Source organism: Canis lupus, chromosome 21 (assembly GCF_003254725.2).
Source record: "Canis lupus dingo isolate Sandy chromosome 21, ASM325472v2, whole genome shotgun sequence".
In the NCBI taxonomy this organism is placed as follows: Eukaryota; Metazoa; Chordata; class Mammalia; order Carnivora; family Canidae; genus Canis; species Canis lupus.
The window spans coordinates 22477573-22505533 of NC_064263.1; the positions used below are offsets into that span (position 1 = coordinate 22477573).

Sequence of the window (27961 nt, forward strand, 5' to 3'; positions counted from 1 at the left end):
AATAAATAAATAAATAAAAGCTAACACATGTAGAGATGCTTACTTACACTTTCACACCCATTAACTCTGCTGGGTCTCACCAGGACTCTAGGAAGTAGGCTGGGTGGCAGCATTTGGCTTGTCCCTATGTTATAGCCCAGAAAATCAAGGCTCAGAAAAATGAAGTGATTTGGTCAAGATTCCACCAACTCAAAGTAGAGCTAGGATCTGTTGATTCCAACCCCATGCTCTTGATACCATAGAGGTGACAAGGACACAGGCTCTCCTCCTCTAGATAAACACTGGCAGAAGGAAACCCGTGGCTTAAACCTTGATAAGATATATTAGCAGTTGTTACCCTCAGGCATAGTTATCTAGGGCTTAACTCTTCAAAGGTAAGGGCCATGCCTATTCTTTTTCTTTCCCACAAAAGCCCACACGTTTCTTTCCCACAAAACCCCACACGTTTGCTGGATCTTAGTTTCCATGTCTGTAAAATGAGGAGGCTAAGCTAGAAGTTTAAATGGGGTCACATTCCCGCCAGTACCCAGCACAGAGCCTGGCCCACAGTGTCCACCACCTTCCCTGTGGACGACTCCCAGCTCCGACACTAGAGGCCTCCAGGCCTCCAGCTGACATGATGGAGTGTGTACCCTGCACATTGCAGCCTCTTCCCAGGCTGGCTGCAGAGACTGAGCCTCCTCCAGACAGCAGGGCTGCTCTGCTCACACGGATCAAGTTGGGAGCCTCATTAGTCATGTCAGATGACATAGTTAACACTTGGGGCCGGCACGGCCAGTTCATCAAAAGCTCCTATGTGCCTGGCTCCATCAGGGCAGCTGAGGAACTACTGTATGTGGAACAGGCAGCACATCAGAGGAGCAGCGCCAGAGTGCTTCCAGATTGGTTTTGATTAATTGCATAGACATGTCTTTAATTGGTGCCAGGGTAGCAGCCAGAGAACTTATGGGAAAGCAGGATGTTATGCTTTCATTCCCTGAAGTCCCATAAAGCAGTGAAAGATGAGGAACAGAATCACTGCTCGTTGAAAATTTATTGACCGTGCAGACCCAGAAAACACAAATAACTATCTGAATCGAAATCTAACCTCATTTTCCCAACTCACTGGAAGCCATGCATGTTCCTCTCTGCACCCCTGCCTGCCCGCCGAGATGTATGACTGAGCAAAAGGTGTGATTTCTAAGAAACGAGTGCTTTAGTACAGAGACAGCACACTCAGCTTTCCCAGATGGGCGCAGAGGTATCTGGGAAAGCCCCTCCCCTCAGAAATGTCTCTGCCTCCAGCCCATCACCGTCCTATGAATTGGTATTAGAGGCTGATTGGCTTTGGGTGAAACATTCATTTATACCTTCCTTCTTTTCCTGGAGATTTGAGACACATAGTATTTACTAAATACAAAACACTGTTCTGGTGTCAGGAAGAACAGAGAAGGGAGTAAAGTACAGAAGCTTCTGTCAAGGGAATGGTTATCTAGAAGAAAAGAGAGGACAGGTCCACAGACGAACTAATGCATGGGGAATACATCACACAGAAGGTGAAGTCTTGGGATTTGGCATCGAGAGGACTTGGGTTCAACTCCTAGCTTTGATTCTCATTACTGAGCCACCTCAGAACTCATTCTGATTCTCTGAGTTTTAACTACAAAATGAGAGTAGTAACAATTACTGTACATGCCGGTCTTGAGGCTTATAGGAACAAAGTTGCAAATCCACAGCATATCGCCTGGCACTGATCAATAAGTGGTTGCTTTTTCTGAGTAAGTGTCACCAGGGTGGTTCTGATAGAGTGCTATGTGAGAGCTCATATATTCGAGGAACAAATAAATGTTTACTGATCACAGACTCTGTGCGAGGCTCCATTTAGATAGGAAACTCTGCCCTTGATGCAACTGAGGTCCCTGGGAGAGTGGCAATGCTATAGTATGGAAGGAATGGCAAATCATTACAAGTATGCTGACCAGAAGTATACTCAGTGACAATGGGGAAGAAAGGGGACAGTGACTTTGACCTGAGGAAATCAGGATAGATTTGCCTAAGCAGGTGATGCTTGAGCAAGTCCTAAAAGATAAGATTTTCAGTTGTAGATAAAGCAAGAGAAAGTATTTCATACACAATGCCAATTTCTGTCTTTTTGTTCCTAGAGCAAGCAAAGGTTATCCCCTTGGATCTTGGAATCAGCTGCTTTCTTTGTATAGAAAGTTCTTCCCTCAGATATTCCCAAAGCTGCCTCCTTCTTGACCTGATATTTTCTTATTTGTTCCTTTGTTTATTGTATGTCTCCCCCACTAGAATGACAGGTCCTTGAGAACATGAGATCTTGGCTGTCTTTTTCTCCACTCTATTACAACATCTAGAACATTGCCTGGCATAGTGTAGGTGTTGAATATATGTTGGTTGCATAAATAAACAAAAGGAAACACAGGAGTGCACACTGCAATCAAGGAACTATAAGCACAGTGGGTGGTGCACAGTGGGCACTGAAGTTTTCTCTCATAAAGTTGAACAATGAATTATGCCTGAAGCATACCCCAGAGGAATTGAGGGAGGAGGTAACAGAATAGGTGGCCTCTGAGCTGCACCTTAAAGGGCAGAGAAGGGTGACAAAGGGATGGGAATATCGGGAAAAGGATCAGCAGGATTAAATAAGATAATTTACAAATCCTTTCCAACATTGAGCTTTTAAAGATTTCTTGCAAACATATCATCTCTTGCCACCTTTCCTGGTCCCCTCACCCACATCCCTACTTTCCACTCCACCCTGTCTGGAAACTGTAAGGGCATCTGACACGCCATTTCCTGCCAATGTAAATCATAGGCTGATGTGTGATGCTCATTCTTGGTTTTTACCATCCCCCAGGTGGAGATAGTCCCATTACTCAGGGTGGAGGCCCCAAGCAAAGCCAGCCTTTCCACAGGGTGGCAAATAAGGGGGAACTGTTTACCCACTAGCACCTTCCTGGCCCTGCTCCCAGATAATTTTATGTCCCCTGGTCCTGGATCTGCTCCTTAGTTGGATGCACCTCAGTTCACTTGCTGGAGCACTGATGTGTGACTGTTTAACTGCTGCTGCTTCCTGTCCCAGGGATCCTGGGCTTCAGGGAGCATGGGAAAGAGACAAGAAAGAGAGCTTTATATGAGGTAAGCTTTGACAGTAATAATAACAGCCAAAAACTAACTTACACTTACACAGTGCTTAACAATTTACAAAGCCCTAGAGAACTCCTATTCATCCTTCAAGACCCTGTACAAATGTTACCTCTTTTCACCAAACTTCAACTCTCCCAGGCAGAGCTAATCCTTCCCTCCACACTTTATAAAACCTCTATTATACCCCTAACTACCTTGTAATAAATTTATTTGTGTACATGTCTCATTTCCTCCATTAAACCATCAGCTCCTCAGGGGCAGATCTCTTCTCTCCTAGTAAAACCCATTTCTTTCTGTCTTAAAAAGTAATTTTCATTATACATATTTTTCTAATTATAAAATTAATACTTATAGTTAATGATAAAAAATTGTTATATAAAAGTAAAATGAAGAAAATTTAAGGATACCTGGGTAGCCTAGTTGGTTGGGTGTCCAATCTTGATCTTGGCTCAAGTCTTGATATCAGGGTTGTAAGTTCCAGCCCCACATTGGGCTCCACACTGGGTTTGGAATCTACTTTAAAGAGTTACCAGGGCTTTTATCTGGGTGATAAAATTATAGATGACTTTAAATTTTCTTTTCTTTTTTAAAGTAGGCTCCACAACCAGCATGGAGCCCAGTGTGGGGCTTGAGCTCATGATCCTGAGGTCAAGATGCGTTGAGATCAAGAGTTAGACACCCAACCATCTGAGCCACCCAGGCACTCCAGCACTGATAATATTTTGAGTATATCTTGAGCCCTTTTTTTAGCATATAGAAAGTAAAAATGGGTCTATATAATGTATGTAGTTTTACAGTTTTATTATATCACCTATTCTAATGTGAACATCTTTAAACATCATTGATGATTCTTTAAAAACAACATTTTAAATGACTAAATTATTTCCTTTAATGAATGTAGTACAACTTACCTGACAATTTCCCCATTGTGGGACATTTGGGTTAGTTATTTCTTTTTACTATTTTGCAAATAAAATGAATCACTGTATATGTAAATCTTCGTCTGCATCTTTGACTATTTCCCTAAGAAAAATGCCTAGAAAGGGAATTTCTAGGTTAACTGGTTTAAACTCTTTAAAGGTTCTTGCTGCTTGCCGCCAAATTGCTCTGAGAAGGTGATACCATTTACAATCCCACCAATACAGGAGTGGGCCCATGTCCCAGTGCCCTGACCTGCGTTAGGTATTATCCCATTGGTATCTTTACCAAGTCCAGTGGTCTTACAATGCTCCTAAGGTGAATAATTTTTCTTAAACACAGCAGAAATTATACGGCCAATTCAGAGTTGTCTTCTTCCAAGATATCAAGCTGAGAGGGCATATTTATTGCAACAGTGCTTCAGCTACTTTAAACATTTCTGTAATTTGATTTGAAAATTGCCTGCAAAGCAGATAACTTGTGCTTTTGCATCCAAATTGCAGTACAGGGATCCCTGGGTGGCACAGCGGTTTGGCGCCTGCCTTTGGCCCAGGGCGCGATCCTGGAGACCCGGGATCGAATCCCACGTCGGGCTCCCAGGGCATGGAGCCTGCTTCTCTCTCTGCCTAAGTCTCTGCCTCTCTCTCTATCATAAATAAAAATTAAAAAAATAAAATAAAAAAATAAATTGCAGTACAGTTCTGTCTTTGGAGAATGACTTTTTTCACTTTTGGCAATAGTCATAAGTCATTTGGAACTCATGGTAAATGAAATGAGGAGCTGCAGCTGGAGTTGCGGTCGGAAATGAAGTCTAATTTTATAGTAATGATAGAGGTCTTTTCATGACTTGCATAGGGGAGTCCCACCAGAGTTCTGGGCAGTGGTGGCACTGTCAGCACAAGTGCTGAACCTCCCAGTGTGACTGTTCCAAAGTGGCTGTGCACACAGCAGAGGCATGAGTTTAGCATGTGTAATGATGGAACCACTTCTCATGACTTCATGGTTACTCTGTGTACAGCCCCAGGATTAGGTGCCAACTTTTATGTTAGAACTGATCCCTTTCCACCTTTTCTCTTCATCAAGCCTGCTTGGGCCTGACATGTCTCCAAGACCAAGAGCTTAGGGCCAGTTTAGTACAGGAGGGAGCAGATGGTGTGGTAATGGAAAGAGCCCTCAGAAGGCAGTCAGAAAGAACTGGGTCTGAGGCCTAGCTCTGCCTGTTACCAGCTGTGTGTTAGGTATCACTTGTAAAAGATCTGACTTCATAGGACTGTTAGGAGAAATGTATTGGGCACTTTCCCTCTGTGTCAAGGACTGTGTTTTATATGTGTGCAGCATATCTTTTTGTTGGCCATCCAGAAGCCATTTTTCCTATGCTACCTCCCATCACCTCTCCATTGTTGTTAGGGGTGGTCATGTGTCCTGTTCTGGCAAATGAGATTTAGGTAGAACTCTGCTAGGAGTTATTGGGGGAGCTTCTGCTTTCCTGATGAAACAGGACTGCTGAATCTGCACTATCTTGAACTTGGGGATGAGGCTGAGCATTACAGTCATATTGTAATCAAGATGGAAAGGACAAAGGAGCCCCTCTGAAATTCTTGGTATTGTTAGAAAATTACCTATTGGTTTAAGTCATTGCTCACCATCGTTACTTGCAGCTAGAAATATTCCAATGCATATCCATAAAAAGTGTCCATACATAATAGATGCTCAATAAAGGGTTTCTATTTACACTCTTTTAAAAAAATATTTTTAGCATTTATGGCTACTTATTGTCCACGTGTCCATGGCTCCTGCTCTCACGGACAGACCTGCTAAGGTTCAAGTTTCTCTTCATCTGGCTCCTGGTGACAATGCCCCCCACTCTGTCCCTTTGCCTGACGGGAGGCAGGCTTTCCTGCTCTTCCTAAGTTCTGGAATGCCTCTCTGTCTCCCATCCCATTATCTGTGTAACCAATCCATCTCTTTAAGGCCCCTCTATTATACGTACTTGAAGTATCTTCTTTTTCTTTAGACCTGAACCAATCTCCATCAATCTACCACACCTTTGCAGGGCACCTACTCAGGGCCTCCGTGTAAGATGCACAGGGAAAGAGGTTCATGGAATGCTGGTCTCTGCTGAGACATCACGGAAACCCAGCAGAACTTACAGGTGAGTCTTGCCATGACCTGGGCTGCCTTCTGCTTCCAGTGGCAAGCAAAAAACAATGTGCAGGATCCTTGTATGTCCCCTTCACTGTGTACTGCACAAGGAAGGTTGAGGATACATCTGGATGGTGGGGGAAATGCGTTTTGGCTTACACACCCTCCCAGCCAAATGCTCCTACCAGTGGCTCTCAGGTTTAAAAGAGTCCAGCTTCCACAGCTTGCTTTCTACTTCCTCCTCTTCTCTCCCAAACAGCCTTACCTAGGTAGCAGGAGGAATCTTATCTAGAGGTTTGCTTCAGCAAAATGCCATGGGTGAATTGCCCATAAAAGCTAACAATGGAGGTACCAGGCTACCTTTTAGATGACTAGATGTCTTGCATGGGATTTGTGGACAGACTGAACACAAAACCTGTTTCCCCACTTAAACAGTTTTTATGGCTTTGGCAATTTAGACAATGGTTCTGAGCTTTACTTTTCATATTTTTCCATTGGAAACAATAAATGTCTTCCTCACAGAATTATTGCTTTTGATCTGGCAACTTCCAGAAACATGACCAACTCTGCTAATACAGATAGGTTTCCCATCCCACCTTCTGCTACAGACACATAGAGATGCTGGGTGAATGATAACAGAAATGTTTTATTTTTACTACCAAATTTGAAAAATGTAAAGAGAAATCCCCAAATGTCAGAAATGAAAAAGAAATGAAAACTCAAAGCCAGAACAGGGATACAGGGGATGTGCCTTAGCAGCACACAGGGATTTCACACTTAGCTATAGATCCTGAGAGCTGCAGGCTAAGGTTCCACTACACACCAAATAGGAGATGGGGCTTCAGTCCCAGCCAGGTGAGGAAGCTGGAACAGAGCCCCCTGCAAAAAGCCCTGACATTGGAAGCTCCACCTTCATCTGTGAAAAGGAGACTGGGAAAACCGTACCCCAGCTTTAGCGAAGCTGCAAGGAAGCTTGATGTCTGAGGAGGACTTAGGTGGGGAAAAATAACACTCGTGAGAAATAAAAACTCTAATCTTTGCCAAGTGCATTTGGGGGTCTAAATTTACTTTGCCCATTTGGACAGGCATCTACTGAGATAAATTAACATAAAAATTGGCCCAGATCATTAAAATTCTTAGGTTAGGGCTGAAGTAAGACCTATTAAAATTCTTAGGTTAGGGCTAAAGTTGTATTCAAAACAGCCCTGTAAGGATGCTTAACAATCCAGGGCTTGAGGAAGCCACTAGGAAAAACAACCAAGGAAGATGGTCACAAAATGTAACAAGCCACATGTGGAAAGAAATGATAAAAATGGAACGTCAAAACACACAACAAACTAGATAGAAAAAGGGTAAAAACAGAACCATCTCAAAGAGGCTATGAATTCAGATGATTAAAATAGAGATAAGGGAAGGAATAGAGGCATTAAAAAAACAAAACAAAACAAAAAAACAGAATAGTATGAGAGAAAGAGTGGGGGAGATTTCAAAGAGATCCACATAGAACTTCCAGAAATGAAAAACAGCCCCTGAACTTAAAAACTCAAAGGGTGAGTTAAACTACGTATCAGATCTAGCTGAAGAGGGAATCAGAAGAGAGATTTGAGGAAATCACCCAAAATGGAGTACAACTAGAAAGGGATAGAAGACCTGAATAAGAGTTTAAGAGATATGAAGGATAAAAAGAGAAAATAAAACATGTATCTAATAGGAATTCCAGAAAGATTTAATGGAGGGAATGGTAGAAAGTCATTATTAAAAATATTGTGGCTGTATTAGTAAGGGCTCTCCAGAGAAAAAGAACCAATATATGTGTGTGTAGATATGTATATGTGTATGTGTATATGCATATGCACACACACACATACACAAATTCATTATAAGGAATTGGCTTACACAGCTACAGCCGCTGACAAGTCCCAAGATTTGCAGTTGGCAAGCTGGAGACCCATGAGACCTCATTGTATAGTTCTAGTCTGAGTTTGAAGGCCCGAGAACCAGGAGAGCCAGTGGTGTAAGTTCCAGTCTGGAAGCTAGCAGGCTTGAGACCCAAGAGAAGCTGATGTTTCAGTTTGAATCTAGAGGCCAGAAAGGGCCAATGTCTCAACACAAACAGCTAGGCAGGAAGAGTTCTTTCTTACCTATTGGGAGAGTCAGCCTTTTTGTTCTAGTCAGACCTGATCAGATAAGAGCCACCCACTTGAGGGGGGGGAGGTGGGGGAGGTGGGGGGGGCAATCTGCTATGTTTCATCCCCAATCACTATCACAGACACACCCAAGATAAAGTTTGACCAAATATCTGGGTTCCCCCTAACCCATTCATACCCCAGTGAAATGTAAAACCACAAGAAAAAAAATAAAAGCTTTCAGTGAACAGGGACAGATTACCAAAAGGAGGTGTTAACTACAATGACAGCAGCCTTCTCATCAGCAACAATGGAAACCAAAAGACAGGAGTATAATATTTTCAAAGTGTGGAAAGAAAATAAATCTCAACATAGAATTCTATACAGAGTTCAATTCATAAGTGAGAGCCAGATTTTCAGACATTTTCAGACAAGCAAAGCCAATGAGTTTACCTCACACAAACTCTTGCTGAAAAGAGCACTAGTGGATATACTTTAGGAAGAAAATTCAGTCCAGAAAGAAGTTACAAGGACCACGATACAAGTGAGGTCAGGGCCACAGCCAGCTCCCATCAACCCAGAGAGCCGACTGCTAAAATTTCAGCAATTTTGAGAATTGGTTGTTAAACATGGTCATTATTAAGCATTCAGTTATATAAACTTACAATTAAATGAATTATTTTTTTAAAAAAAGGTTTAAAAAAACCCTCACAACCTATCACTTCTTAATTATTTTACTACAGTGTTGCTATTATCTATGCTCTTGAGGTAATTCATATCCATATCTGTGTAGTAGAAGCACTACAGAAGGGTGTGTTACTGTGCATTTCTTTCCATCTCCATATTTCAGTGATGTCACATCGGCAATTTGAGCACTTACACTCCACAGATCAACAGGCGCTACAAATCAGGGCTCCCTTTACCCCCTATGACATAAGAGCTGGTTGTTCAATATCTATCAGCACACTACTGAATATAAGAAATATTCCTATATCTACTCCTATATATATCCAAGAGAAATGAAAACATATGCCCACAAAAGTTGTAAACAAAAGTTCATAGGAGCATTATACATAATAGCCAAAGGGTGGAAACAAATGTCCATCAACTAATGATTAGTAAGTAAAATGTGGTTTATCCATACAATGGAATAGTATTCAGGCATCAAAAAGAATGAAGTACTGATACATGCCACAACATAGATGAATCTTGAAAACATCATGCTACATGAAAGATGCCAGACATGAAAAGCCATATATTCTATGATTCAATTTATACAAAATTTCTAGAATAGGCAAACCCATAGACACAGAAAGTAGTTTAGTGCTTGCCTAGGGCTGGGGGGGATAGGAGGGGATGGGGAATGACTGGTAATAGATATGGGATTTCTTTTGGGGATGGTGAAAATGTTCTAAAATCAGATAGTCATGATGGCTGCACAGTTTTGTAAATATACTAAAAATGACAGAATTGTACACTTAAAGAGGGTGAATTTCATTGTGAATTACAAATATATATTTTAAAGATTTATTTTTAAAACCTTTATCTTTTACTTTTTTTTTGAAGATTTTTAAATTTTCATTTATTTATTTAAAAGAGAGAGAGATGGGGGCACCTGGATGGCTCAACTGGTTAAGCATCTGCCTTTGGCTCAAGTCATGATCTCAGGGTCCTGGAGTCAAGCTCCACATTGGGTTCCCTGTTCAGCAGGGGAGTCTGCTTCTCCCTCTCAAATAAATAAATAAAATCTTTTAAAAAGAGTGGGGGGATGGGCAGCCCTGGTGGCACAGCGGTTTAGCGCTGCCTGCAGCCCAGGGCATGATCCTGGAGACCCAGGATCGAGTCCCACGTCTGGCTCCCTGAATGGAGCCTGCTTCTCCCTCTGCCTGTGTCTCTGCCTCTCTCTCTCTCTCTCTGTGTCTCTCATGAATAAATAAAATCTAAAAAAAAAAGAGTGGGGGGAGAAAGAGAGAGAGCAAAGCAGAGGGGGAGAGAGAGAGAAGCAGACTTCCTACTGAGCTGGGAGCCTGATGTGGGGCTTCATCCCAGACCCTGGGATCATGACTGAGCTGAAGGGAGATGCTTAACTGATTGAGCCACCCAGGCGCCCCTAAAAACTGTTGTTGTTGTTGTTTTTTAAGATTGTATTTATTTATTTGAGAGAGAAAGAGAGAGAGAGCATGAGCAGGAGGAGAGAGAGAGAGAAGCAGACGCTCTGCTGAGCAGGGAGCCCGACACGGAGCTCAATCCTAGGACCCAGGATCATGACCTGAGCCAAAGGCAGATGCTTAACCAACTGAGCCACCCAGGGGCCCCTAAGATTTATTTATTTGAGAGAGACAGAGAGAGAGAGAACGAGGGTGGGGGTGGAGTAAGGACAGAGAGAGAGGGAGAGAGAAACTCAAGCAGACTCTGTGCTGAGAGTGGAGCTGGATGCGGAGCTTGATCTCATAATCCTGAGATCAGATCTGAGCTGAAACCAAGAGTCAGATGCTTAACTGACTGTGTCACCCAGGTGCCTCATGAATTATATTTCAACAAAGAAAAGGGACCAAAGAAAAGTAGGCAAAGAAATCAATAGACTGGCTTGTAAATCTAAATAAATACTGACTGTTAAATCATCTGATGGGGAGGGGAGGGTGTTTAAAAGTAGGTTAGAACTAAAACACTAAAACTCAAATTACTTGGAAGATAGAAGGGGGTGGAGACCAGAACTAAATAATTCTAAGGATCCTGGAATCTTCACAATGAGCTAGAGATAGTGGTAATTTAAAAATGTTAAGTATGCATGTTAATAATGTAAGAATACCCACTGAAGAAACAGAATTAGAATGTATAACTTCCAGACCACTCACGAGAATAAAAAGAGAGTTAAGAAAACAACTAAACCAAAGATGGCAGGACAAAAGCATAAAGCAAGCACATGGTAAACAAAACAAAACAATGGAGAAAATTCCCAATATATCATCATAATGAGAAATAGAAACATGACTCAGAAAAGGCAAAGATTCTCAGATTTTTTTAAAAATCCAGCTATATGTTGTTTTTTTTTTCCAGCTATATGTTGATTTAAAGAATACATTCATAAAGTAGTGACCCAGAAATGTTAAAAGGCTGGGGGGAAATACACTGGGTAAACACTAAGGGAAGTAATTGCAATAATAATAGATTTTAAGGCAAAAAGCATTATTAGAGATACAGTCATATACTTTAGTGACAAAAGGGACAGTTCATCAGGAAGATATGATCCAGAACCTCTCTGTACCAACTAGAAACACTGCCTCCAAACATTATGAAGATTATGAAGAGAAATGGACAAATCCACATAGAGAGAATTTTTAACACCTCTCCCTCAGTAGCTGATTAAGCTGACGAAATATTTGTAAGGCTATAGAAGGTTTGAAGAACATAATAGTCAAACTTTTCCTTTGCATCTTTCCATACACACACTCCTAGCTTCGAAAGTTCCATCTCCCTGTTACTGCACACTGAGTCAATTGCCAGAATTTGTGGATTCTCACAGTACAGTGGGTTGGTTCTGTGCCAATCCCCTTTCTTCATCCTTAGCTAGTTCTTGGCTCAGGCTTTAGTTGCCTCTTCCCTGAACCACTATAATTGTCTCCTAATTGACCCCCTCTCTGTCTATGGAGAATTGCCCAAATGACATGTGGTTCAGTAGTTTCATTTTGATGCTATAAATTTTATCTTTGGATTAAGCCAGACTAAAGGTTTTGTGATACTTCAGGCACAGTGGAAGCACTTTTACTACACTGAGCTCTAGTGTGAAGTTATTGGCTATTTGGAGGGACAAAATCCTAGGAAACTCTGGCTGGTATATCATTCTAGGCACATACGGTATTCTATTTATGAGGAATCTTGAGGGGAAATAGTATGAAATATGTATTTCTCCTGTCCAACCAATTTGTTTTTTTTTTTAATTTTTTTATTTATTTATGATAGTCACACACACAGAGAGAGAGAGAGAGAGAGAGGCAGAGACATAGGCAGAAGGAGAAGCAGGCTCCATGCACCGGGAGCCTGACGTGGGATTCGATCCCGGGTCTCCAGGATCGCGCCCTGGGCCAAAGGCAGGCGCCAAACCGCTGCGCCACCCAGGGATCCCTGTTTGTTTTTTTTAAGATTTTATTTATTTATCCATGAGAGACACAGAGAGAAAGAGGCACAGGCACAGGCAGAAGGAGAAGCAGGTTCCAAGCAGGAAACCCAACGTGGGACTTGATCCTGGGACTCCAGGTTCACACCCTGGGCTGAAGGTGGCTCTAAACCGCTGAGCCACCAGGGCCAGCCATGTCCAACCAATTTGTATATATTTTATGGACACTGAATCAGGTAACTGATATTTCCACTTTGTTAGGGTCATTAGGAAGCTCGCAGTCAAATTTGCTGGCCACTTTTTTCTTTTTAAAGATTTTATTATTTATTTGACAGAGAGAGAGAGCACAAGCAGGCAGAGGGAGAAGTAGGCTCCCTGCTGAGTAAGGAGCCCAATGCAGAGCTTGATCCCAGGACCCCAAAGGTAGTGGCTTAACCAACTGAGCCACCCAGGCATCCTTGTTGGCTGCTTTTAACAAGTATATAAATAACTCATATTTATTGAATATTCATTTTGAACCAAGCACTGCTCCAAATGTTTTATATATTTTAATCTATTTAATCCCCTCTCATGCCAATGAAATATGACCATTATAGGCCCCATTTTAAAATGATGAAATTGAGGCCCAGAAAGGTTATATAATTGACCCAGAGTATACAGGCAGTAAGATGGTAAGCCAGAATGTGTACCCAGGCAATTTGGTTCCAGAGTCTATATTCTTAACCATGATACAACATTACCTCTTTAAGTCTTATATATGCATGCGGGTGTGCTAATCATAGCCCCTGGCTCTATTAATTTCCTATGTTTATATTACGGCTTCTGGCCAAGATGTAGTAATAGGGACTATACTTACCTCCCTACTCAAAGCAGCTACAAATCTGGACAAAACATATGAAACAGTGATTTTTAAGGCATTGGATATCAAGCAACTTAAAACAGTGATCCCTGAGACACAGAGAACAAGTGAGGTGAACCCTATGGTTGTCCCTACTTACCTCCTAGAGAGGGTTTCTAGGCTATAATGCTGAGAGAGTAAACCCAGGTGGAACCCAGCAGTTTTCCTGAGTTGAAGAGATGGAGCTACGAGTCTGGGGAGGTCAAGGTGGCAGGGAAGAGTGCCAAAGAGAAGAAAGCCGCACAAAAAGAAAGCTCTGGCTATCTGCTGAGGTTCCCCCTTTAGTCTTCAGCATGCATGTGAGGAAAATACCTGAGACCAGAGAGAACCATCCAAAGGAAGCAGAAGGAACAATTCCCAAAGATTACCCAGGTCCAGTTCCTATTCTCAACATTCAGAGGGGGAGGTATATTTCACAAGGCATTAGATGAGCTTTGCCACAATAGTGAGGCACATTTAGCCCTAGACTAATGTTGCTCTGGTTCTACCTAATGTTTATTTTTAAAAAAATTTTAATAAAGATTTTATTTATCATTCATGAGAGACACAGAGGCAGAGAAAGAGGCAGAGACAGGAGAAGCAGGCTCCATGCAAGGAGCCCGATATGGGACTCGGTCCTGGAACTCTGGGATAATGCCCTGAGCTGAAGGCATTAAGCTCAACCACTGTGCCACCCAGGCGTCCCTCTACCTAATATTTAAAGGTAATAGCCAAAAGCTATTTCCAAAAGTTCAAAATTGTTCAACTGAAACTGATCAAGATAGGTAGAATGGATAGCTAAAAATATTAAAACAGTAACAACTGTATTCCATGTGATCAAAAAGCTTAGAAAAGATTGTTAGAGACATAGAAGATGCAAAAATCATCAAAGTCACAATAGCAACAAACACACTCACTGCCCATATCTTGGTTTCTAAATACCATTCTCCAATGAAAGGAAACGGAGTTCTTTGAAGAAATGTTTGACTGCAGATCTAGAACAGGAAAATACAAGATGATTCTGGAGCATGCAGCAGTACTAGAAAGAAAGGAAGAAGTGTTCAAAAACAAAAGAATGGGAATACGTTGAAGAGACAAAGAAGCCAACCTGAAAGAGCATCCAATGGCCAAAACTGGAACAATATGAGCAACAAAGTAAATAATATAGCTTTGGGGTATAATGCAAAATGGCAAATAAATATACACACATCCAAAATGATATCAATAACTGACTGAATAAATAAAATGGGGAGAAAGGTAGTTATTCCATACAGAATTCCAAATAACATGCAGATACTCTCTCTTTGCAGGAAGTGGATGGAACTTAATCATTCCCCTTCCCTTGAGGTGGGGTGAACTGGGTGACTTGCTTCCAAAGAATAGAGTATGGAAAGGGAAAAATGGTCTTCACAGTAGAAAAATCTATCAAAACTACCTTAATCAAATGATTAAAGTGACGGTCACCCATGATGTCATGTGGGTATCATGTGTCCCCTAACTTGATACAATAACAAGAACACTTTACCTTTTCTTCTTTCTTAAAACCCGTAACCCCAGTCTAATCATGAGAAAAACATCAGACAAACCCGAATTAAGGGATACTCTATAACATATATGACTAGTGCTCCTTAAAACAAACTCATAGGGTATCTGGGTGGCTCAGTCTGTTAAGCATCCACCTTTAGCTTAGGTCATGATCCCAGGGTCCTGGGATCGAGCCCTGCATCAGGCTCTCTGCTCAGCAGGGAGCCTGCTTTTCCTCTCTCCCTCTGCCTGCCATTTTCCTTGCTTGTGCTCTTTCTCTCTCTGACAAATAAACAAATAAATCTTAAAAAAAAATTCAAGGTCATGAAAAACAAGGTAAGACTAAGAAATCGTCATGAGTCAGAAGAGACTAACAAGATATAACAAGTAAATGAGGTCTGATATCTTATAGATTCCTGGAACATAAAAAAAGACATTATTGGAAAAGCTTTTGAAATCTGTACAAAGTGTGGGGTTTCATTAATAGTCATGCACATAAGTTGGTATCTTAGTTTTGGTATAAATACATGCACCACAGTAAGATAACATTGGGAGAAACTAAAACTGGATGAGGGGCATTTGGGAATGCTCAGTACTATCTTTTACAATTTTTCTGTAAATCTAAAATTATTCCAAAATAAAAAATATGTTTTAAAAACTCATTTTTTTGAGATGGAAACCACTGTATTTGAGATGAAGAATATGCAAAATGAGATTAAAATAGAGTAGACATTTCAGAAGAAAGCATTAGTAAATTTGGGGATACAGCAATAGAAACGAAAAGAAAGAGAAGAAAAGGAAAAAAATTGACCAGAGTATCAGTGAGCTGTGGGACAACGTCAAGTGGCCTACTATACAGGTAATTGGAGTCAATAAAGGAGGGAAGGACAGAGAAAATATTTGAAGAAATAATGTCCATAAATTTTCCAACTTTCATGAAAAGTTCAGGCCTACAAATCTAAGAAGCTCAATGAGCCCCAAGCACAAGAAACACAAAAAATACTATACCAGGGCATATAAAATCAAATTGCTAAAGTTAGTAATACAGAAGAAGTCTTAAGAGCAGCAAAAGAGTAAACAGTACATATAAAGAAACAAAAATAAGAGTTACAACAGAAATAATGTAAGCCAGAACATTGAAGCAAAAACTTCAAGGTACAGAAAAAAAAATTTCAACTTACAATTTGAAAATATCTTTCAAAAACAGATGTGACAATGGGAAAAGAAGAATCTCTTCAATAAATGGTGCAGGAATAACTGGAGATCAACATGCAGAAGAATGAAGTAGGGCACTTATCTCATACCATATACAAAAACAAACTCAAAATGGATCAAAGATCTAAATATAATAGCTAAAACTATAAAATTTTGGGGAGAAAACATAGGGATCTTTATGACTTTGAATCTGGCACTAGTTTCTTAGCACAAAGCAACCAAAAAAAATACAAATAAATAAATTGGACTTCCTCAAAATTAAAACTTTTCTGTATCAAAGGACACTATCAAGAAAATGAAAAGACAATCCACAGAATGGCAGAAAATATTTGCAAAATCATACATCAGATAAAGGTCTAGTATCCAGAATATATAAAGAGCTCTTTCAGCTCAACAACAAAGACAACCCAAATAAAAAGTGGGCAAACAGCGTGTATAAGAGATACCTCTCCAAAGATATGCACAAGGCCAGAAAGGTCACCACAACATGCTTGACATCATTAGTTATTAGGGAAATGCAAATCAAAACCACGAAGACATTCTACTTCACATTCACTAGGATGGATATTTATATATATATATATATATATATATATATATATATATATATATAAAGAGAAAATAGTAATTGGTGACAAAAACATGGAGAACGTGGACCCTCACTTCATACATTGCTGCTGAGAATGTAAAATTGGCAAAAAATTCCTCAATAAGTTAAACACAGAATAACCATATAACCAAGCAATTCCATTCGTAGGTATGTACCCAGGAGAATTAAACACAGATGTTCAAACAAAAATATGTACACATACACATTTATATCAACACTATTCATAATAGTCAAAAGGTAGAAACACAAATGTATATTGACAGATGAATGGATCAACAAAATGCGTTATATCAATACAATAGAATATTATTTAGCCATAAAAAGGAATGACATACTTATCCATGCTACAACATGGATGAATCTTGAAAATACTATGCTAATTGAAGGAAGCCAGACACATAGGCCATGTATTACATGATTACTTTTGTATTAAAAATTCAGACTAAGCAAATCTGTAGAGACAGAAAGTTGATTAGTGGTTGCCAGGGGCTTGGGGTAATAGGTGAATGGGGAGTATCTGCTTAATGGACATGAGATTTCCTTTCGGAGTGATGAAAATATTCTAGAAGTAGACAGTGGTGTGACTGTACAACACTGTGAATACACTGTCACTGAAATGTACACTTTAAAATGGTTAAAATGGTGAATTTTGTTATATGAAGTTTGCCACAATAAAAAAATTACCATAAAAGTCTATTCTTTTATTCATCTCTCAAACATTTATTGAACAATGTAGGCAAGCTTTATTCTGGATGTAAGGAATACAGAGAATAATCAGATATGGTCTTCACTTTTGAGTTCATAGGCTGTTGAGGGAGAAAAAACATTCTGCAAACAATTAAGTTCAATTAAGTGTTAAAGTTTCTTTGACTTAAGAGTGTGTATGTACACTGAGGGTGGCCGGTTTGCCATTGTAGAGAACAGCAATGGTAAGGTTAAGTCTTGAGTGCCGAGTAGGAATTTGCTTGATAGATGGCAGCAGTGAGGGATTGCACACAGAGGGTGTGACCTAAGGAAGCTCAAAAAGCTTGAGTCCAAAAGCCTCATTTTCAGCAAACTCTAAACCATACAGCACATGTGCAGCAGTGTACGGGATGGGCTTCAGGACAGTGAGGTGATAGGTGGGTAACCACTTCAATCTGGTTGCAGTAAGGAATACGAAGAAATGTTCAGGTAATGACATGGACCTCACTGAATGTGAGGGTCCAAGAAGTGTGATTCCATGATTAGGCCACTTGGGTGGTGGCTACTGCATGTCCCTAAGGTGGGTCTGCAGGACATTCTGTTCTTAGAGCACACCAAACCAGAATTTACACCTCTCTTCCCCATCTGATGTATTCTATTGTTTTTAATGATTTTTTTTTTTTTCATTTGAAGCCTACTTCCCTTTTCTTGGGCTTCCTCTGTTTTCCTGTTTGAAATATGTGTTACTATGGAAATGTCATGGCACAGTATAGTGGCATTTACAAGTGAAGTGTAAAGAATTTTCAGAACATCTAGAAACATAAGTCTATGGCTTGGGAATATAAACCCTAATGATGTGATAGCATTCATGCCTTCAGACACCGTGTCATAAATATAAACATATCCGGGAATTTGAGGCAGCAGAGAGGAGATAGTTGAGAACTTCATTAGGATTTATGTGCCCAGATTTTAAAAATATATATGAGAAATATTAAAAACATAAAACCTAACCTACCACTTGGGAAGGACATCTGGAAAAAATGAATGACAGAATGCCAGCATCTACTTATGAATATACACCTCTGGAAGGAGGACCAGAGGGCCTGGATACCCCCAAGGAAGCTTGGAAAAGCCTTTGTCCTACTTCTATGCTATAAATATGTTTCCTAAAAATTGCATGTAAATCAACTGTTGGTAAATCATATTTATCAAATGTGAGGTTGAGTGCTGTTTTAAAGATATCTTACCAATGTACACATTAGTAAAGGCAATTATTACCAGTGGAGTAATGGAAAAAAACTCACTGGGCTGAGTGAAATTCAGCCTTATTATCCTGGCTCCACCACTAGCTAGATGTGTGATTCAAGAAAAATCACTCAACCTCCCTGGGCCAATTTCCTCATCTAAGCTGAGTTGTAATTCTGAATTTTCACTTATTAGGTTCTTAAAGCAAGGTACAGGGATACTAGCCCACAGCCTGACATCCAGTTTCTTCTGAAAGGTAAAATTTCACACCGCATCTTGGGGATAGTAATAACCAGCAGGCCAGTTACCATTGCTCTCTGTGTTTTGCCTTTTTATACCTCTACTTTCTCATTTCCACAATCACCCTATGTATGATCATTCTAACTTTCTGTCCCAAATTATTCTTTTTTTTTCCTGTCCCAAATTCTTTATAAAATTTTGTTACTTACAGCTATTTTTTGGGAAAGATGGACAGTCTAAGGTGGGAGCCCATTCTTAGCGGTCTCTCTACCTCTGGCCCTTTTCCTATGCCATGAGGCTGGGCACAGCCTAAGGGCAAGGGCCCAACCCTCTGTGCTTCACACAGGCTCAGACCTGAAGAAGGAATTCAGTGCATGAAAGTCCACTGGATGTTCCTGGAGGAAGATGAGGCAGAGAAATGGGTCTGGTGAAATACCTGAACCCTAGGGGTGAACTATCGGCTGCTGTTTCCCAACATTCCTGAACCTTGCAAAATTCCCACAAAGGGGCAGAAATATAAACATACCATAAAGCATTAAACCCTCTTTTTCCTGGCTTTCTGTCAATGCCTTGGCCGCCCATAAAAATGCAAACTTTGCCCAGTTCACCAGCTTTGGGAACAGGACACACATCTTTAACAGAAACAGCCATTACAGTTTCTGCATCTGTTCTGCCTAAACAGCAATGACACCATGCATTTGTCTTTGTGGACCTAACACCTGCCATCTAGCCCCAGGCCAAGACCCCTGCCAACTGGCTTCCGAAAAGGCCATCTATCAACAGTGTTTAGGCACCACCCTGAGTAATCTGCCATGCAGGAAGTACAAAACACAACTGTAAGAATTATTTGTCTTAAGGAAAAATAGGTTTAGGCCTTATTAACTGGCAAGAGCTAGAAGGCAATGGGTCAGGCTTTTTGCTGATTATTGCCATTTTGTAGAGAGATTCAAGAGCCATTAGGAAGACTGACAAAGCAAAGGAAATCACTATCTATTGAGTCCTTTACTACATACATGCCAGGTTTTGTGCTAGGTGCCATCTACATTATTTAAAGTAAGCCTCACATCTAATAATCACTAACAGGCTATATTCTTGCTCTTGTCTGTCTCCCCCACTTAAATGTATGCTCAGGATGAGGACTATTCTTTTGCCTCATTTATTGCTCTATTCTCAGTGTCTAGAACAGTGTCAGATATACAGAAGCAGTCAAATATTTCTTGAACCAATACAACGAATAAATCTACGAGACAAGTGTTACTATCCTCCTTTTACAGATGAGTAAACTGGAGTGCTTCAAGGGTTGAGGAGCCAGTACCAACACCCACTCTCACTCTTCTGTTCTTTCTACAGACCAAGAGACTTACACTTTGATCTTGAAGAATTCTCTCAACTTGACAAATCTATATATGCCTATAAAAGATTTACATACTCATTTGAAAATTTGAAGTTTTGCCAAAGAGATATAATTGGCATTTAAATGATAAACACTTTGCTAAAGCAACAATGAAGGACAAGTTTTCCCAACATAACAACAATTTCATCTATGGATAGGCATTATCTAAATCATATCTCACTTTAAAATCCCATAACATGATTAGTCTTCAGATGTGATTACTTTTCAGACAGTAAAAAGCACAGCAATTCCAGATTCATCAAAATAACATTTGCAAACTTTATTTTTGCAAGTTACATTAGGATGACTAATGACATGCTGTGGAATTATCAGTGTGGAATACCAAATATTCCCATGTACATCCGTGTTGCTTGAATGTCCTAGTGTGGGAGGAGGTAGAGCTTGGCACATCAAAAGCCATTCCTATCCTTAAAAAAATGATATGGGAGGCTCAAGGATTCTTCAGAGAATCAACTGTGATAAAATCCATCTTGAGAATATTCACTTTGTATGAAAGAATACAAGAATGAGGTTAATTTTGCTTGGGAGAGTATTCCATATCCTTTCCCATTGTCAGAACATACTCGATTTATGTGTTCTTTTATTTACCTAAGATTATGCCACAGGAACATGCCACTCATGGTTAACTTCTCTCACCTTGGTTTTTCTGTAGGGATTCTGGTCACTCGCCTTCTCCTTGGCAGGCCCTTTCCCCTTCTGTCCCATTCTTGCTACCAATTCAGTATCATAATGCTTCCGTGTCCACCTAGCCAGTTTATTGTTCATGGACCAAACTAGAGGTTTGGCCTGTCTCCATTGACACCTTTTGGTGCTACCATTTTATTCTGATAGTAAAAGTGGTAATATTTTGGAGAAATTTTTAAAAGAGAAGAAGCAAAAAAATTTTAAAAAAACACTTATACCCCAACCACCCAGAGTCAGCATACCTGTTTCAGTCATTTAAAAAGAAACATCTTTGGATTTATATATACTATCCTGTGTACCACTCTTTTCATTTAACATTATAAGCATTTTGCCATGCTCTTTTAACTATTCATAAACGTTAATTATAATGACTACATAATAGTCTATTGTATGGTCATACTGTAATTTATTTAGCCAATTTTCTACAGTTGGACTTCTGGATTGTTAAGCATAAATTCTGCCCACATTTTAGACTATTTCTTTAGGAAAGAGTCCCAGAAGCAAAATTAGAGGATCAGAAGATATAAACATTTTTAAACCTCCTGATAGATACTGCCAAATTGCTTTTCAGAAAGCTGTTGCCAATTTACACTTCCAACACTGCCAGCGTTTTTTCTACCAATACAGATCTGTCTAAAGGATAATAAAATTTAAGTGGAACATATAGTCCTCAAATTATTCATGCAGTTGGAGAGGCTTCATGACCGCAGCACAGAGGTCTCTGGCAAAGGTCAGACCTGTTGCCGGGTATTCAATGAACAATGAGTTAGTGTGAGCACATGGAAGAGGAGTTCTATAAAAATGAAGAATAATGACATAATTAGATTGCAGACTGTCAGATCTAAGGCCTGTGTCTGTTTGGTCCATTGCTGCACCCCAGCACATAGGACAGTGTCTGGCACATAAAGTCACTTGATAAAAACGTGTTGAATTAACACAGACTTCTTTCAGATGCATTTTTTCAGCAGCTATAGGAGTTAATCACTCCTGGATTCAAGGGAAATTTGACTGGCTAGATTATAAATACCATGGTTGCAACTTAGAACTATTTACAGTATGGCCCAAACTGTTTCTGAGATATTATAAGGGCATAATATAGATATTAATCTGTGTTTATCTCATTTTTAGTCAATACGGTTGAAATTAACTAGTTAATCATTCAGTTCTAGTTCACTCTCCTGGCATTGTAAAGATTCCCTTCAATATTCCACAATTTCCATTTGTAAACTGTCAGACACTGCTGCATCAATACGACATTAACAACGTTATTGATGGGAAGGGGTCAATCATCTGTCATTTTATATACACACTTTATATACATTGGACAAAGGGTAGGCAAACTATGGTCCATGGGCCAAACCTGGCCCACCATCTGTTTTTCTCTGGTGTATAAGCTAAGAAATCTAAGAATGGCTTTTCAAGTTTTTAAACAATCAAACAAAATCAAAATAGTATTTTGTAACATGTGAAAACCATATGAAATTCAAATTCCAGTATCCATAAATAAAGTTTTATTAGGACATAGCCATGTTTATGTGTTTCTGTATTAGTTAGGTCTGCTTTTGCAATGCTGAGCAGTTAAACACAGGCTATATGGCCCACAAATCCTAAGACATTTCCTCTACAGAAAAAGTTGACCCCTTCGCTAGACCCAAGAGTCCTTGGAGGTAGTGAACTTTCCTACTATAGATTTTTTATTTCTAGTTATTAATACTGAGAGAAGGGTGATGCAACTGGGACAGTATTCACAAGAATCTGATAAGGTAGAGACTAAAGCAAATAAATACAATTGCCTTGGATGGTGTGTAAAGCCTGGTAAAATCTGAAAAGTCTTATCCAACCAAGAAGCAGTTGGAGAACGCAGGTTGTATATATAGTCCCAGCAGCAAATGAACCTTTTGTTCCAGCAGTAAAGGAACCTCTTGCTAATTGAGCTACATGAGACCCTGGTGAGACCCAATCCCAAGGAGCCTCGTGAGACTTGCTGACAAAGTGGTCTTCAAACAGCAGGCTGGCTGGGCAGTGTATGTGATGCAGAGACCGACAGTTCCCCAACAGTACCCACTGTCTTTTACTAGATGTCCTCAACTCAGTTGGTACCCAGATTGATCTAGGCATCTCCACTGGCAAATCTGAACTCTAAGAAATGGATCTGAAAAGAAAGCTCTGGAAAGCAGGCCAGAGCTTTCCCAAACAATAATCTTTCAATGAGGATTCAGAGCCAGGGGCAGAATTCAGATGTTTTTTGAAATCAAAGATTGGTGAATATTTCATTCTGTTTTTGCTCGTTACCTGTGGGGCAGGGGAAGGCAAGGTAGGGAGAGGTGATAGGCAGAGAAAGAATGAGATAAAATCACTGTTGGGATGATCTGCCCTGGAAAGTATCTATTCTCCTAGACTTTCAGCTGTGGAATATAACATTCCATGTGGATTTTGAACCAGAATGGGATGTAGAGGACAATCAGCTTGAAAGCCAAAGAGATTCATTAACTGTGTGTTGAGCTTGAGAATTACAGTCAAGGCCAGCTCTCTTCCTGATGTCTTACTGAGAGCCAGGCTTCATCTTCTACATTTAGGTGGAGCTTACCCTGAGAAAATGGGATTTCGATACTGTATTTCTGAAATACTTTCACAACGCCTTAATGCCAGAGATAACTAAATTGCCTCCTTAAGAAACTTGTTACACTGGTTGCCTCTGGGGAGTGGCTTAGGGTGGGAGGGAGCTTTTCTTCTTCCCAGTATATCTCTTAGATAAAACAAAAACAAGCATACATCCCTCCATGTCCTCCCACCCTACTTCTTGAGGATAGGAAAGCAACTTGTGGCCAATTTTCCTGCTCAAGACTATAGGGCTGAAGTGGAGAGCTGGAAAAAGGATCCAAAAATTAGAGAGAGTTGTAAGTTGAATGGAAAATCTTGACCAGAAGGGAGGGAGGTGTGATCCTGAACCAGAAAACAAAGCACCTGTGTAACAGAGAAGAAAGACAAACTGATGGGGAATAAACAGAGGTGTATGAGAAAAGCCAAGACAAGAGCCTGGGACATGATGACAGGTAGGTTCTTGAGACTACAGGATCAGGAGCTCAAGAAACCTGTGGGGCAGGTGGAAGTGCAAGATACAGTTCAGGGTAAATTTTGTATCAGCAATAAAACAGATTTGGTGAGTGTGTACATAAGGGGTACTGTTTTATGAGAACTGTCCCATCTAGGGATATTCTTAGATCGTGCTCTGGCCTGGGGTTTAGTGAATCTGAGCAGACACACATGGGTAGTTTGCTGTGGATGAGTGTTAGGGCAGAAATTTTACTTCCTCAAATCTGAGCCATCATAATAGGGTCTATTATCATTTCATTTAATATTTTCTGAGAAGTCTTGCAAATGGGCAATGGGTTTTAATAGCACTGTGGTTTGAACTGACTAGTACTCAGCACATGATCTAAAGTAAAAAATTAAGTCCTTTTCATTATTATAGCTACTTGTAACAATTTGAATTCACATTCTTAATTACCTGCTTCCAGTTGCTGTGTCCAAACCCTGTCTGGGCCAACAATGCTTCTGGTACCCTATGCTCCAGCATGGTCTTGGTCCAGCATCTTTGGAAGGCTCACTCCAGCCCTGTTCACAGGACAGGAATAAGTCCAGAAGTAAGTTCTCTCAGGTTGGAGATAAGGCTTAGAGATAGTGTTGTAGGATCCTGGCCCTGGCCGAGGAGCATACAATTCTCCAACAATCATCACTGAGCCTAGCAAGAATTAATATGAGGTTCCGCCACCAAGTTGCAATGGCCAGCTATGGGGGCTTTGTTCCCGAAGTGCAGTGTCCCTGGTGGCAAGTGCTTGTGGGGAATGAGAGCCTCATCTGATGTGGAAGATGTTAATGGTCCTGAAACGGAATGTCTACAGATGGCTAAGTAGGTGGAAGTCTATAAGCTGTTTTCTTGCACAAGATCTTTTATTTGTGGGATAAAGTCTAGGTTTTAGGGTACCTCAAAATTGACAGGTATTAATAGGGAACCTGTCATTTTTTGAAAGGAATAGAGATAGTGAAAGAAGAGAACTAAACACAACTGCGTTGTTAAATAAGTGTTGGGCTTCTATCAACCAATATGGTTTACTAATTTAATAGTTAACTAATAGTAGCCATTACATGAAAAACCCTTTGATAAAACAGACATTGGCTAATCCTGTGAAATGCTATTTCTACCCATCCTTCCACTGCCCCTCCATTAGGCATTTCTGAGATGTTTCCAGTCTATGTGGTATTACTTGGAATCCACTTGGGGAAAGTTCCATTCCATAAGTCCTGGCAGGGAGGCAGAAAGAGATAAAGGAGTTTGAACTTGCAGAGATGGTTTTTTTTTTTTTTTTTTTGAGGGGGGCGGGTGTTGATGGGAAAACTACATAATCAAATAAGTGAGCTATTTATAAACCTATCCGCAGATTAAAGGGGAGCAATTTATAAATCAATGGCATAGTTAGGAGAGAGGAGAAAAAGCAAATCATCCCAAATTGTTCATCTTCTGCAACAGCATTATCTTCCTCCAGACTTTGCTATTTCAGCCAACAGTGCCATCACTTTCATACTGATGCAGGTTCAAAGCCTCATACTATTCCCCTTGCTTGGGAAGCTTTCTCTAATTTCCTACCCTCCTGTCTCACCTTTCCTTATGGATCCAGTTCAGGAATCATCTCACCTGCATGTCACCCAGCCCTTGGTGATCCTGTTTTATACCTTTACACTGTCAATACCCAGCAGTGTTCTAAAAACTGCAGGTGCTCAAAAACCACCTGACAGTGTTGGCATTAGTTACTAAAAACAGGAAGCTGTGTGGGAATCAGTGCATAGAAAGCAGGCTCCCTTAATTCAGAGTCTGGAGTATCACCTAGTTTCCCGCCTCACACATCACAGCCTGGGCCTGAGTCCCCCGGCTTCTATTTTCTAGGACCAAATCCTCCTCTTCAGCAGAGGGGATACCCAAATGGTGGGGTCAAGAGCACAGGATTCATGAAACAAATCCAGCTCTTCTGTAAGAGATAGATCTGTGAGAAGGTTAGTATAGGTGGCCAACCCCTAAGTACTGAGGAGTTCCCACCGAGTCATTTGGGCTAGATATGCCCTTAGCATTGCTCACTAGGTCAGCATGCCACTGCCTTCTGTACCATACCTCAGGTCCGGCCTGTGAAGCAGGCTGGGATTGTAGGTCTTCTTTTGGGGTCCTCCCAAGAATATGCCTTCTTGGGCACAGAAGGACTCTGGGAGGTCCTGTTCCCACCTTTCAATAGTATGATCCCCTGAGGCAGAATGTCGAGAACACAGGAACAGGGACAGCCGCAACAAGCTAAGATTTGGGCAGTGAGGAGATCCAAACTTGTTAAGCAAAAGAAACAGAACAAGCAAGTATCCTAAGTCAACAGCCAAAAGTTCCTCAAAATTGGAAGATGGCCCAGTAGTCCAGCAAGAGTAACGAGGAGGGCCATACAATGTCGAGAAAGAGCAGTAAAGGCTGAAAACGGATGAGTAGCATGAGTAGCGTATGAAGGTGCCTAACCCTGAGGCAGCTTTCTAGCTCAGGCTCAGCTACCTCACATTCCTTTCACCAGGGTGTGAACCAATCCTGAGCTGTCCTGGTGGGAAGGCTTGCTGACGAAGCCTGCAGAAGCTGGCTGGCAGGGTAGTGGTTCTGGGGATGAGGTACGGGCAGGGTTAGTTCCCCACCAGCTTCACACTGAGGATGAGTCCACGTGTCAGAACTTGTCTTTTTCCTTACACACGAGCTATTCTTCCTACTTTCCTTTGAAAGATCAGACCGAAAGTCAAATCTCCGAGGTTTAGGTTCCTCTTTCAAAATACCTGACATAACTTTTGCAGAAACTTTCCTCATATTCAAGTTTTCTTTCAGAATGAGTCTAACGGTTTCTTTATCTAAATTTAACTCTTCGGCGATCATCCTCACCGTCAGCCGCCTGTTTGAACAAACCAAGTCCTTGACTTTCTGGATATTTTCATCTGTCCGATGGGTGACTGGACGACCACTTCGGGCGTCATCTCGAACATCTTCCCGCCCTTCTTTAAATCTTTTATGCCAGTCGAAAACTCGGGCCCTTGACATGACTTCGTCCCCATAAGCTTCTTTCAAAAGGTGGTGGGTCTCACTCGCAGACTTGTTCAACTTCACGCAAAATTTGATACTAATCCTTTGTTCTAGATAGCGGTCACTCATTCTGACACAGGAAAGTTAAAAGACCACGACTGTAAGGGGAAGACAGAGGAACCAATCTCTATGGGGCCGCAGGCGGAATCATGTCGCTATCAATGCTCCTCCAGAAGCCTCACCAGGGAAGAGTAATTGCTTCCCTGAGTTTTCGCCCCTCAGCTTCCGGGCGAGGCTGGGGAGACCCGTCCTGAGAAACTAATGGGGCCAAGGAGTAGCTGCAAAGCTGGCGGAAATACAATCTCCCGCACGTCTCTGTTCAACTTGCGCACGCAGGTCTGCGGAGAGTGTGCAAATCAAGTCAGCAAGGTCTTCCCTGATCCCGCGGCCCTTCAGCGCCTACGGCGATTTCTGCAACAGAGGCCTAAGTGGTGGCAACGGAAGCAAGCAAGGAGAGAGACGCCGGTGATACTCCGCGCAAGCTCTCCCCAGACCTGCAGAAACCCGCGCACGCCAAACCTACCGAAGGTACCGGGGGCTCGGCCGCTCCGGAGTCCCAGGAGACACGCCCGCATGCGCAGTGTCCACTCCTCGCGGGGTAGGCTGCGCGCAGGCGCACTGCGGCAGCCGCGCCAGGCCCAGCCTCCGCCTCGCCACACCCGGGCCGGCGCGCTTCTTTGCGCGTGCCCGCCTGTGGAGAAGTCGGCGGAAAGGAGGGGCGGGGGAGGAAGGCTGAGGGAAGAGAGGGCACCCCCGGGCGCCAGGGTGCATTGTGGGAAGGAGGCGGCAGCGTCCCGGGCGGGCGGGAGGTGCACCAGCGGCAGCTGCGGCGGCGGCGGCGGTAAATCCTCCCGGCCGCTCACAGCACTG

General features: G+C 41.4%; 1 protein-coding gene across 8 annotated transcripts; it reads right to left on the minus strand.

The window, feature by feature from the left end:
• Window positions 1-5: 5 nt before the first annotated feature.
• Window positions 6-27957, minus strand: GVQW3 (GVQW motif containing 3). 8 transcript variants are annotated; one of them, XM_049099147.1, is made up of 3 exons: window positions 27615-27957; window positions 26105-27502; window positions 20491-24555 (listed from the first exon to the last, which is right to left on the minus strand). In XM_049099147.1, the coding sequence occupies exon 2, from the start codon at window positions 27158-27160 to the stop codon at window positions 26534-26536; it is 627 nt and encodes a 208-aa protein (XP_048955104.1). In that variant the 5' UTR covers window positions 27161-27502; window positions 27615-27957; the 3' UTR covers window positions 20491-24555; window positions 26105-26533. The 8 variants fall into 8 exon arrangements, with proteins under 8 accessions (XP_048955105.1, XP_048955104.1, XP_048955103.1 ...); XM_049099146.1 differs by having other exon boundaries at window positions 26105-27515; XM_035704128.2 differs by having other exon boundaries at window positions 20491-20739; window positions 24449-24555; window positions 26105-27957.
• Between the last annotated feature and the right edge of the window lie 4 nt (window positions 27958-27961).

Coding starts and splice junctions, on each gene's coding strand:
- GVQW3 (XM_049099148.1), bottom strand. CDS start 27,160: ATGAGTGACCGCTATCTAGAACAAAGGATTAGTATCAAATTTTGCGTG. Junction 1,067..26,691: donor GTGTGTAAGGAAAAAGACAA/GTTCTGACACGT, acceptor CGATTCAGATAG/TTATTTGTGTTTTCTGGGTC.